Source organism: Rhamphochromis sp. 'chilingali', assembly GCF_963969265.1.
Source record: "Rhamphochromis sp. 'chilingali' genome assembly, chromosome: 19".
Classification (NCBI taxonomy): Eukaryota; Metazoa; Chordata; class Actinopteri; order Cichliformes; family Cichlidae; genus Rhamphochromis; species Rhamphochromis sp. 'chilingali'.
Window position 1 is genome coordinate 26376546 of NC_137946.1, and position 12966 is coordinate 26389511.

Genomic DNA, 12966 nt, shown 5'->3' on the forward strand with positions numbered 1-12966 from the left:
AAAATAGTGAGCCAGAAAGAGGGCTAACACAGACAACATGAAGTCCATTTTTTATTTTTTTTTCTAACTGCAGTTTGAAAGTATACAACTGAACATCATGATTTGATTTCTGTTATGAGACTCTTAAATAAAATTACAAAAAAATTTCACTACAAAAAAACAAACAAAAACAATCTACTGTTAGTAGGATGTAAAAAAACAAAACAAAAAATCGTTATATTTTCACTATCAAAGGCACAACATTGACTTTATTGACAACATGGAGAAGAAAACCTGCAGCATAATTCTTTTATTTTTCCTTTTTATTTTTTTCACACTCCATCAGAGAACACTGAAATGTTACAAAGAGATGTGTCTGATTCTACATGGAAAGAAACGAAAAAGAACAACTTCTATATCAACAGACAGTGGCTATAGATTGGTGGCACAGCTCAACAGGAAACGTACTGCCACAGAAAGAAATAGCACGTTGTCGCTGGAAAAGACAAAGGACCTTTGCAAAGCTCTAATGCCAATTTTCTCCAAAAAAAAAAAAAAAAAAAAAAAAAAAAAAATTATATACCTGACAACAATAAGAGACCAAAATAAAGAAAATAAAAAATAATAATTGGGCACCTTCTAAGATTAGGCTAAGATTAGGTGCTGAGGTAGACAAAAACTATAACCATTCAAATCATAATAAAAACACTATTTTCTTAATATAGAGCAACTTGACTGGCACTTGTGCTGTCACAACAATGGAGGAAAGAAGTAGCACAGACAAGCCAGGGAAAGACAGAGAGAGAAAAGCTTTGTTACATAAAAAGCTTTGTTATGCTTGGTCCGACAGGGCAATTGGTCCTCAGTGCTAATATAAAAAAATACAATGTCTTGGTGCTTTGTTACTCAAACAAGTTTAGTCTAGACCTCGATGACACATGCATTGCAACACTGCATGAAATGGCTACTTTGTTCTAGAAACACCACACCCAAACACAGAGTGCCAGGTCCAGGGATGCCATGATTCCTCTCTGACGAATTGAACATCCCCTCTTAAATGCTTTTTTGTAGCAAAGAAAAAGTACTTAAAAAACAAACAAAACTGAAGCAACAGAAGGGTAATACCCCGGTGCTAACCTACCCAAATGGAGGTTTCTTTATCATTTTTTTTTTTTACATTTTTTCCAGAACAATAAAATGTTCTGCTCAGCAAACCTGTTGCTGACAAAAAGAGAAAATTAGAATTAGAGAAGCAGACTCGGGGCCTCGTTTGCTCGCAAGAAAACAGAAAAATAAATCACAAAGCAGATCTCGTCCCCAAAAGTCTCTAATAGTTTCACGACTGCAGCACAAATTTCAGTAAATTTTCCCCATGTTTTGTTTTGTGTTGCTAAATAAATGCTTCTGGGAGCCAATCATAGAGCAGAGCCAAAGAACAGAAGCGAATGCACAATCCTAGTTGCTATTTCAATAGCATTAAGGGTTTTTTGCAGTCCTTGAAAAAAAACAAGAAAAGAAGAGGCACTGCTCTATTCAGGATTAAAAAGGAAAAAAAGAAAGAAAATCAGGTCATTTTAGAGCGTCATGACATCCCTAGGGCGCTGGAGACACCATTTTTATTTTCTTCTGAAAATACAGAAACTAAGCGCAGATAGATGGATATTTTTGTTGAACAATTTCCATTTTTAGGCACAAAGATAGTACAGAAACATCGGAGAAACACTGAGGGAAGAACTATATCAATGCCAATGTATATATATATTTTTCCCACAGAAAAAAAGTGGCATAGAATATCATTTATTTTGTATCTGATCTGTTTAGTGCATTTTTCCACTAATACACACCCACACGCACACACACAGTTACACACTCTTTCATGCACTCTTTCACCTGCACAAGAAAGTAGAAAACATTCAGAGGATGATGATAGGAATAATGTGACTGAACAGGTCTTGCATTGTGGTGTTCAGACTGAACCGTGACTGGGTATATTATAGTGGGTGGATATTATGCGAGGGTGAAAAGAAGCTCCCTCAAATCACAGTGTTAGAGAATAAAATGGCAAGACACCACGGGACATGCCATCCCTTCTTTTTTCTTTTTTTTTCAAGTACAAAAACAAAACAAAAAAACATGTCGACAGTCAAGTTTGATTGAAAAATCATGAATGACAAGTACTAATTGGTCGGTTTGGCCGCGTCCCCCTGCCGCCCCGCATATTATCATCTTTTTTTTTCTTCTTTTTTTTTTCTCTCTTAACTTTGTCACATACACACACACACACACACACTCGTAAAATTTGTGGCGGATAGATTTAGTCCTTCACCTACAATGCAATTGACATCCAGAAAGCAACACTTATTATTACAATATGTTCACACACATGTTTTTTTGTTCAACAATATCAAAGAGGAGCAAGGCAAATAAAATGATTCACACCCAAAAAGAGAAAAAAAAAAAAACAGGTTAAAAAAAAAAAGAAAAGAAATACAAATATTTGTGCCCTGCTATAACCCTCCACAAATGGAAAAAGGACTGACACTGAATACAAAAATATCACAATTTTTATATATCAAATTGCCTCTATTGGCTCTTGTTCAGGAATACACTCATTTCTCAAGAGAGCTTGTCTGCTGAGAGAATCTCTATTTTTAACCTTTTGTTTTATGTGTGGTTTTTTCTCCCTCCTTTTTTGATTACCACTTCCAGTTCCAATTGTCCAACGCACTCTGCATCACTGCAAAAATGACCTGTCCTGGGTGGTTCAGCGTTTTTTTAGACGAACTTTCTGGTTTTTTTTTTGTTTTTTTCACATTACAAAACTACAATTCTATTCACATATGTTCAAGTTTAGATTCTTGTTTTTAAACCCTCTTAAAAGCAATAGTACTTCCTCTTATTTGCTGTATCCCTCATCACTTAAGGCTTCAAAATTGCTTTTTTCCCCCTCCATTCTCTCTGCTCTTCTGTGGTTGGAGGTGCAGGTTTGGGGGGACTATAAGAGAAGAATAAACATCATTTGGCATTTCTCATCCTATCAGCCTCTACTTTGTTATCTCTCATCCTTTTATATACATTTTGCTTAAAAAAACAGACAATCATAAATCAACTTAAAAAAAAAAGCATGAGATGAAACAATGTAAAACACAAATGCAAAAAATGTGCTTTTACCAAGAAAAAAACAAGAAAAAGAAAAAAAAAAAAAACCAACACGACAACTTAGAGGTAGCTTTTATAACAAATGACCAAACCTTCCAGCTCTTTAACAAGCAGGGTTAATAATACCAAGTTTGGTAACGAGTAATGCACAAAGAAATACGCAACATAAGAAAAAAACAAACAAATCTCTTCGCCGTGGCACTTATTTTTTTTTTCCGTGTACGCATTGCTTCAATCATGTTCGCAATGCACCTTTCCAACACACGCTAACTAACAAATAAAAACAAAAGAAGAACTCCCCCAAAAAACAACAAAACAAAACGAATGAAACAAAAGGGAAAATTAAAATACACAAAAGGAACATGAGGTCACAAAAACGAGGTAATTCAAGTACAATGTGTTGAGATCAAACTCAAGGTAAATCATAAGAAAAAAACAAAACCCACAACAACAAAACAAGACGAGAGAGAGAGAGACGAAGTGCAGGGACAAAAACCACAGAGAAAGAGTTGATTTATTCTGTCATCTTACTGGTCGCCCCCTAAGCTGCTGGGCTGTGTCTCGTCCAATCAGTGATCTCCCCCTTCTTGGATATGTGATCAACCAGATACAACGCTGTGACGTGCAGTGATATTCATCAAAACTCCCAAGGTTCAACCATAATACCTGACTGCGTATACCGTAAAGGTCTAATGCTGCATTTCAAAGGTGTAAGAAAAGACTTTGCCGACTTGTAGTCAGAGAAAATGTTGGAGCAGGAGTTTCTCAGGTTATGTGTTTTCCCCCCCCCCCAAGAGAACCAAGGTCAGTGTTACAGCTTAGCATGAAATATCACGCCTGCTTTACAGCTGTTACCCTTTTCCCTATGCTGTGTTGTAAACAGGTATCCAACACACATCCTTTTAGCTATATCTTTGCCAAAAGCCTCAGTGGTAATTCAAATCAGTGCAACTACATTTGGGAATATGCATCATCTGAATACAATATCTGTAACATAACGCAGGACCTGCCAGTACTCAAGTGGTGCACATTCCAAAATAAACCTCACTTCCACACAATGACCTGGGGCTCGTGGATGAAAAGGTGCGTAGCCCAGCAAGTCTTGCCTGCTGGAACGTAAGCATGCATGCTGTTAATGTTGGATGGAGAAAGTCTTCCAGTGTGACCCACTGGAAACTAATCATAACCTGGGAATTACTGACTGAAAGGCAGCATTAACCTGCTACAGTATGTATGCTTACATGGTAGTAGAAGCCGGGCTTACAAGCGTTCACATTCATGTCACTATGCCATATAACAGTCTTCAAACTGCCACACCACCTATGACAAACATTAAGGTGTGCAGCTAAGGCATCCTCAACATTTACAACTAGCAGGTAAAGTCACAGGACTCTCACAGACAGCAACCTTTTCCCAAGTCACTTTCCGCTGCTTGGATTTCAAATCACTCCGGTGAACTGACAGATCTCTTGCAGTTGAAGTGTTTGCGTGTCAGTCAGTTTATGTACTTTCTTGTTAGTGTGGGAAAAATGATAGTCATCTGGTTAAACGTACATGGATACAAGCAGTCCAGTTATCTATTGCTCAATAAGTGAATAGGCAGGGTTTAATGTGAAATATTGTAGCGAGTTATGAGCGGATGAAAAAAAAAGTATATACCTTGCTGACGTCAAACAGAGACTGTTGTCGTAGTTTGTTTTACTTGTGCAATTAAGCCGTAATAAACTACGATGCAGAGCAAAAAAGATAAAAAATAAAAATATATATATATGTATGTATATATATGATGAAAAAGTAACACAAGTTAGCCTGTGGCTCTCTGGGGAGAACCGTGAGTGGCCAGTTGTGACTCAACCTTCTCCAGCCCTCATCTGAAAGAGATGCAGAACGAGGAAGACTACTGAGAACACTTTCGACACTTCCGACAAAGAGCAGCGCTAGCATTTTCCCCACTCACAACCAAATGGGTGCTTGGTTTGCAGCATTAAATTAATGCTTCTACTCGTCCAGTTCAACTGTTTTCATCTACTGCATAAGCCTACCGGCTCTGCTGCTGATTCTCAGGGGCTATCTCACTGCCACCATTGGGATCTGAAGGTTTTTCAGACATGGACAGGATAACGGGCAGATTTCTGTGAAAACTGCTCATGCATAAAACAAAAAAGGTGACAAAACCTATACATCCTCTACTGGAAAAGGAGAAGGTTGCGTGTATGTCCCCCCCAAAGCTGTTCATTTACTCCACAGTATTAGTTTCTTCAGGATGCATGCATGTTAAAAAACATGTCTCAGTCTTCTTCTGAGATATTTTTTTTATGTAGTTCGTAACCAGAAAGATGTAGGTTTGCAGTGATACTTTGAGCATGAAAGCACAAAGTACCACTGCAGAACAAAACCCCCCCAAAAAGTTTTCCATTTTTTGAGCAAAACAAGACCTCAAAACGCAGTGAAGGCTCCCGACAGCATGGATGTAGAGGTTCAGATAGCCCTTGAGAATCTGCTTTCTCAACTCAGCAGCATCCAAGAAGTCACTTCCTTGCAGCTTGCTCACTTTATGGCGCTGCATGAAATGACCTGAAACAATAACACAGTTGCAGATGTAGTGAATGACCCGGTGAATCCGAACAATGGTGGAGAATTGATCTCCGTGTCCAAGACTTCCTCTTCTTAGCACGTTTGCCCCACCATCACCACCCTTTCCCCCCACCCCGCCCTCATCGCTTGCCTTTGCATGAAAACAAAAAACAGAAAACAAACCCTCTTGCTTTCCAGTCACTTCTCGTTGACATTCCTCGATCGTCAACACTCATGCCTCCTATCCGCTTTGTTACATTCCCCTTACCTCTCAACCCATCCCCTACCCTCTTCATTCACTTTCCTAGACTCAGACATAGCAGAGGTACAGGTAGGTCTTCTCTATACGCCAGTCTGGGGGGATGTCTTCGGGCTTGTGGCCTTTCATGTGCTTCTGCATGGCTGACAGGCTGGGGCAGTACTCCAGGCAGATGGTGCATTGGTAGGGCGAGGCGCCATTGTGGGTGCGCAGGTGCTTGATCATGGCCGAGTAGTCCCTGGATCGCTGGTGGCACAGCTTGCACTCGAATGGCTTCTCACCTAAAGATGAAGACAACAGTGTTAGCCTAAGTGTGACGTTAAACAGCAAATAAAGGAATTCAGTACTGAAATCCATTAGAGGGATGGAAAAACTGTACTAGTCTGTAAGATGTTACTGATAAGTGCATGACTTCTGCTTCTTTGCCTTAAAACTTATTAACTTTATTTAATGCAATGAGAAAAATCCTTGCTGTTCAAAATGCAGTAAAAAATGTGTGTATTTCTACAGCCAACGATTTTAAATTACATTTGAGTTATATATATATATATTTATTTATTTTTTTCTAACATAAGTCAGATAAACACACAAACAGCAAATGGACCAACAGGTTAGCAACTGTCTGAGCTGCTTCTGAGGATTCAGCTACTGTTCTGTGTCTTCAATCACCAAGGCCGCAGCAGTCAAAGGTATACTAGGTTATTTTGAATATCTGGATGTCAGAAAAATCTTACAGATTTTCAAGTTAAACATTGCCTCAAAAGAGGAGCTAAGGTGAAGGTGGTTCATCCCTGTCAGTTAGGTTTCACTACATGGTCTGTTTTGACCTTGTGTTGCCATCTTTATGTCTTTGGACAACAGCCAGACCCAAGATGTAATCAACCCAAATCTACCGACAGTTTAAACATGGTGTCTTTTGCACCAAAGAAGTAAAAGTTGTGGGAGAGAAAAAAAATCCCATCACCACTAAGAGATTTTTTTCTCTGTGTGGCTCACAAGAAACATTGACGCTATTATGATAATTGAACGATGCATCTAAAAAGTGACAAGTCAAAACCCAGAGGTGAAATCCCAAATGTCTTCCAGACGACACTGTGCACCAGTAAAAGATAATGGTAACTCTTTAAAGTCATTCTCAACAGCCTTCGATAATTGATACAAATCAGAAGTGAGAGGAGAATAAAAAGCTCCAAGTACATTAGTGCAGTTTTCTCACCTCTGAGAAATAAATAGAATACCCGTCAGGTCCAGTCAAAGTATCCCCTCACAGCAGCAGCGCACATGATGATTTGTTTACTAATTATTCTTACTTTAAAGGGATAGAACTGTTTCCATGTCATTATTTTATTAAAATACCCCTGTGTAAAGAGATTTTTGAAGGATCAAGGTTTTAGTTACATCAGGCTGTGCAACAGAAGAAAAAGAAAAGGAGATGTTCTGCTATTAAAACTAATATACATGGAATATTATGCCAGCAGTTTTAAAGTACATGCAGAGGATAATTTAACATATACTTTATTTGTTATTACTTGTAAAAACTGTAAAATTCAAAATTCAGCTCTTAGTACTTATTAGAGTGAGTAGCGGTAGAAATATGCTCAAAATGACCCAAATTAGAGAATACAAGAGTTATAAGAGACTCTCTAAATCATATCACCTGTTTACCTGTGATAAGAACCAGTCAGTACAATCAGAAGAAGAAAGAAATTCCAGGCGTATTTACTTTTATAGAATATGATCTAATCAACTAATCTACAGCACATTACAAGAAAATACAGCTGACGACACCGAGAACTCCTGCAAGTGTCATAAATCATAGTGCAACACTGCTTTCTTGCTGTGGGGGCTGCTATATTCCAGAGGCACATTTCAATTCAGCAACAGCGGCCAGCCTAAATGTGCTAATGATTTGAGTGATGGCACGGAATAATCCACCAGCGCTCAAGCCGGCAGACGCAAATTAGACATGTAAATGCTGACCTTTACCAATGGCATTTGAAATGAGCTGTCGGAAGTGATCTGGCCCAGCGCTCGCTGTCACCTTTCAGCTAGATCTTTGCGCATGTGTGCTGCGAAACGTCCGACTTTGTGCCTCTGCTGCCCAGCCCGTCTGCTCCTTTGAATCCCCGGTTAACCTTGACCTCCACAGGGCCCGGGTTACGCTTCCATTGAGCCAATAAGCATAAATACAGTGTTGCAGGCCCCGCGCTTCTTTGTAGCAGTGTGGACACCTGCATGATGTTGATATTGATAACCAGACTGTAAACAGGGTCGCTTCAAATAACCAGCTAATAATGAATTGCAAATAGGGCCCAGGTATTGATCCGCCATTGGCATTTGGAATGTGTGGAGAGGACGGGTCGGGGAGGGGTTGGGTTGGGTTGCCAATGTCGATGATTCATCAAGCAGCTCCCTTTTGTGCGAGGTGGCCTTTGACTGTGAGCTTGTCACTTGCTCTTGTTATCTGCTGTTGCTCTCCAGCTTAACGCAAAGCCCCCCTCCCCAACACAAAAGGCGAAAGGGTGGATGGGGGGGGAAGCCAATTATTGGACAGGCTGCCTTGATAGTGTGGCTGAACAGCTGGTTTATTGAATGGGAGATGGGAGGGTGCTGCTATGTGTGTGTTTGAGAAAAAGGGATGGTGAGGAAGCATAAACCTTTGGCTGTGTGCCATCCTGGTGAGCACTTGTGGTATCCTCGCTCACTCTGCTACGTAGCACGCACTCATTCTCCAGGGCACCTAGCTTATCACTGTGTCAACATCTTTATGGGGCTCTAAATATACTAAGATCAATACAAAGTCTTCTGAGACATTCATCTACTGTATCTCAGCAACAAAGATATTCATCTGGTTTGGTCTGCGCCTTGCAACTTGGATTTTCTAGAAGAGAGTCCCTTAACAGGCTCCCCCATCATGCACCATATGTTTTAGAACACCTCATTACTGCAGTTTATGCTCTTTCTGCAAGTGAGGTGAGAAGAACTTAGTACAGTAAAAGACTCAAAAGCAAGTGTAAAACACTAGTCTGGCCTTTTTCACATAGCTGCTATCACCTGCAAAATTAATTTGTTAACATATTGTATCTGAAATGATCTGGCATCCATTTTTGTCCTGCCCAAGTTTGGGGGTCACTGGGCCTCTACAGACACCAAAACATTTGTTAACTGAGTATATATGAAAAATGTTGAACAGGAAGTTCTACAGTTTTTTGCTCTGAAACAAAAAGCTAAAGTTGTTGTGATGCTACACTGTGTTGCACACGATAGATTTTCATTTTCTACCGCAAACAACACAGAATCAAGTGAGAATAAATAGTTCCGAATGCTTTGATTGTTATCCATTATCGCTAAAGCCTTTACTTAGTTTGGTCACAGTACCTGTGTGCACACGGTAGTGGGTTTCCAGCTGGTGCTTGAGGCTGAACTTCTTCCCACACCCGTTACATTCATAGGGCTTCTCTCCGGTGTGGATGCGCTTGTGGCCCTTCAGCGTGCTCTCATCTCGGAAGCAGCTCCCGCAGAACTCACACTCAAATGGGTGGTCCCCGGCTAAAATGTGGAAAGAAAAAATAGGACACATTCACACAAACTGCTGATGACATTGTATCATAAAAAGGCTAAAGACTGCACTGGTTGAGCTCGTGAAAAGATAGCTCGAAGGGTTAATGACAACTCAGTGCAAATGACAGCACCAAGAAGCTTAGGTTTTGTCTTTATTTACATGTACAATTCAAGTGTTACTCTAGTAATTGTGACAAAGAAGAACGTCAAATGTCTGAAAATAGCTTCCACCTTCAAAAAAAATTAGAAAGCTACTGTGAAGGAAGCCGCATTGCAAAATGTTTTACTTTATCTGATTATTTTGTCGGGGTTGTGCACAATGCAAGAGCAGCATGCAGTATCTTCCAATGCGTAGCTACATAAAGCCTTTAATAACAGCAGACAAGTATAACCCATCTGTTGTCTTTGTCTACAAATCACCTGCGCTGTTGTTTTGCTTTGTCCAAACCCTTAAATAATTGTAGCCTGTCATGGCTGCTCACCAGCCTCGAGATGTATTATTGACCATGCAGACCCAGTGTCACAATGCACTAATGGATCACCTAACTAATGTGCAAACCTAGGATAAAGAAGTGAGTTTGTCATCACAGAATCTATTATCCTTGGATATATATGTGTTTAAGCAGACCCAAATTCAGGCATTTGTCTTTAACTGGTCTAGTCGTAGAGTCCAAATTACTCTGCATCCTCGATCACTGCCATGTAGCCGGTCCTAAAACACAATATTTGTATTTTAGACAGTGTGTCATCATCACGGTTAAATGACAATGCCTAAAAATGTAAATGAAGATAAATGTACCATGTCTTGACATTCACTGGCAGCATGTTGACTGGCTTATATTAGCCTCCTTACGCCCCGTCTCCACCCTTCCTTAATTTTTCCTTAGATAGCATCATATTTCCTTCCTGAGACATCGCAGTTATTGTAGGCATCAGACTGCTGGCGGTTGTATAGCATGCATGCTTTCAGAAATGAAAATGATAACATTCTCCCCCTCATGCTGCCACTGCACAGGTCCCCACAGGGCTGCTGTAATGCATATTCAGATGTCAGTGATCAGGGATATTATGATTTGCAGGAGCCTCTCACCAGCAGTCCAAAGACTAATTGTATTTCCGTGTTTGATGAGGGGCTGCTTCTTGCGTCATTTGCTTCCCCCCAGTGTTACACTCTCCATCCAAGTAATGTTGTGGATATTTATTAATGTATTTCACTCTACCGCTGCAGGTTTAAGTCACCATCAGTGACCTATGCCTTTCATTATCTGCCTGTCCAAGTAGCAACGTGCCAGAGAATAAATTGCATTTCTCGTTATGTGCTGCTACCACTGCCCCGCTGTTAAGAGACTATTTCACTTCCATCCTGCATATTTTATTTGAGATTTTATGTATGCACATAGAGTATGCACACATGTAACTGGTTTATTTAGAAGGAGAGACAAAGAAAGGATGGGAAAGGAATGTAAACTGGATACTCTTTAAATGTTGATCACGTGTCGGCTATGTTATACTTTTGGGGAGGGAAATGTTTTCAAAGCCTTCTGATGCTGGATGCATTCCCATTAAAGGGAATGCTGGGGATTGGAGGGGGTAAAGGGGGAGGGATAAAACTGAGACAGGGATGGAGCAGGGGATGTGGGTGTATATGGTGGCAGTGGTGGGGGCTGGGCAAAAATCAATAAAAGTGACAGTCTTTATTTGTCTGCATGAAGTTATCAGTGGCTCCCGCTGTAAGACATTATGCTCTTTCTAGCGTTTCAACCACAGCAGAGATCACAATCCATCACAGAGCTCGGTGGGCTTGCACGACGCTGCAAGAATAATAATTGAGCTCAGATTCACCTGCCTTTAATTAAGGCCTCCAATCAAACCAGCAAGTGGGATGCTAATACTCGAAGAATGTCTGTGGAGGGCTATTTACGTTTAGATGCATGTTTCTGTGCTAACGTGTGCTGTTGGCAAACATCAAAAATCTTCCATTAGTAGGAAAGAACTTGATTCATTTGATAATATAATAAAGGATTTCTGCACAATACAGATTTCTACACAATATGTATTCTGTATGTTTGTGATGGTGAGTTAGTGCTATTTAAATTAAATTGGAAAACACAATAAAGAGTTTTGGAGAGTGTCCATGATCTCTCTTATAGCTTTGTAAATGATCTGAAGCTTAGATTTGGTTTATAAATCACTTCAATTTAACCCATTTACACTGACTTTATCTCAAGTTACTGTAGACATTTATGCAAATCTTACAAGAAATAACAGCAATAAACAAAAAGCAAGAAGAAAACAACCTCAAAATCATATTTGACAACAATGCAAAACAAAAAAAATAGTTTTCCTATACCCAAACACACAAATCAATGCTACAGTTACTGCGCTAAAGTAAGGGTGCCTCTGTTAGTCTGTGCTGGCTACAACTGCTTTAGCTATATATAATGAATAGACAACAAATATATAATATTCAGGCTTAGAGACCCAGTGTAAATCTAATTAAGGAGCTTCTGGTATCAGCAGAAGCTAAAAAATAACCGTGGTATAACATACAGAGGGGGTTCGGTCTCACTCAAGCACCCTGTTGCTGGATGCTCATCACGCATGTTATCTCCCATTGCCACTCGGGGACGCCAAAGTGCAAAGTTGCACTGCAGAGTTTTATATAAGTCGGACACAATTCTGTAATCACATTGTGAGAATGTAAAGGAGCAGACAAGGCTTCATTTTGTCAGGATATATTCTCATGGGAGGCGGAGAATAATAGGAACACGTCCTCCGTCCATCCCAAATCTGCTACTATTACTTCCCCCATCTCTCCATCCTTCAATTCTTGCTTTCCTCTTTATTTTCTCTCCATTTCTCCATCCCTCTGTGGCGTGACCACATGGCAGGGACGCGACAGATGAGGACCCGGCAAAGTGAGGTGGAACCACAGCATGGTGACTGAACCCAAGGGTGCCCCCGAGCATCACCACCTGCGTCTCCTGACCCCTCCTCATCACCTCCTTTGACACCCCAAAGGACTGCTGAGGGTTCCTGTGCCCATGGGCACACGGTGCGTGTTCATTATATACGGTAAGAGGCTGTAAATCACCAGGCTCCATCACTGCCAGGACCAGAAACTGCCTCATTCTCTCTCTCTCTAAATTCAATTCAGCCCTCTCTCGCTCTCTCTCTCTTTCTGGCTGTAGCACTATCAAATACAGCTGCGAACACAAAACACCCCGCCACAGCAGACAGCAAATTGGCCCAGAGTTAAAAAAAAAAAAAAAAAAAGGGAAAAAAAAAACAGACACTTACACACAGACAGTGCACAACAACAGAATATTAATGAAGGTCTGGTCTGTAAAGAGAGAGTGTGTATGTCTGTGTGCATGTGGTGCCGGGGAAGAAAAATAACACAGCTGCTATGACTGCCACTTTTTATGAGCCAA

General features: G+C 40.3%; 1 protein-coding gene across 2 annotated transcripts in view; it reads right to left on the reverse strand.

Moving 5' to 3' along the window:
- Window positions 1-169: 169 nt before the first annotated feature.
- Window positions 170-12966, reverse strand: part of zbtb16a (zinc finger and BTB domain containing 16a) — a 142487-nt gene continuing 129690 nt past the window's right edge. For both annotated transcript variants that reach the window (XM_080866383.1, XM_080866384.1), the window contains exons 6-7: window positions 9350-9520; window positions 170-6252 (exon numbers count right to left, since the gene is read on the reverse strand). In XM_080866383.1, the coding sequence (XP_080722509.1) occupies window positions 6023-6252; window positions 9350-9520 (401 nt within the window). In that variant the 3' untranslated portion in view covers window positions 170-6022. The remainder of the gene's footprint in view (window positions 6253-9349; window positions 9521-12966) is intronic.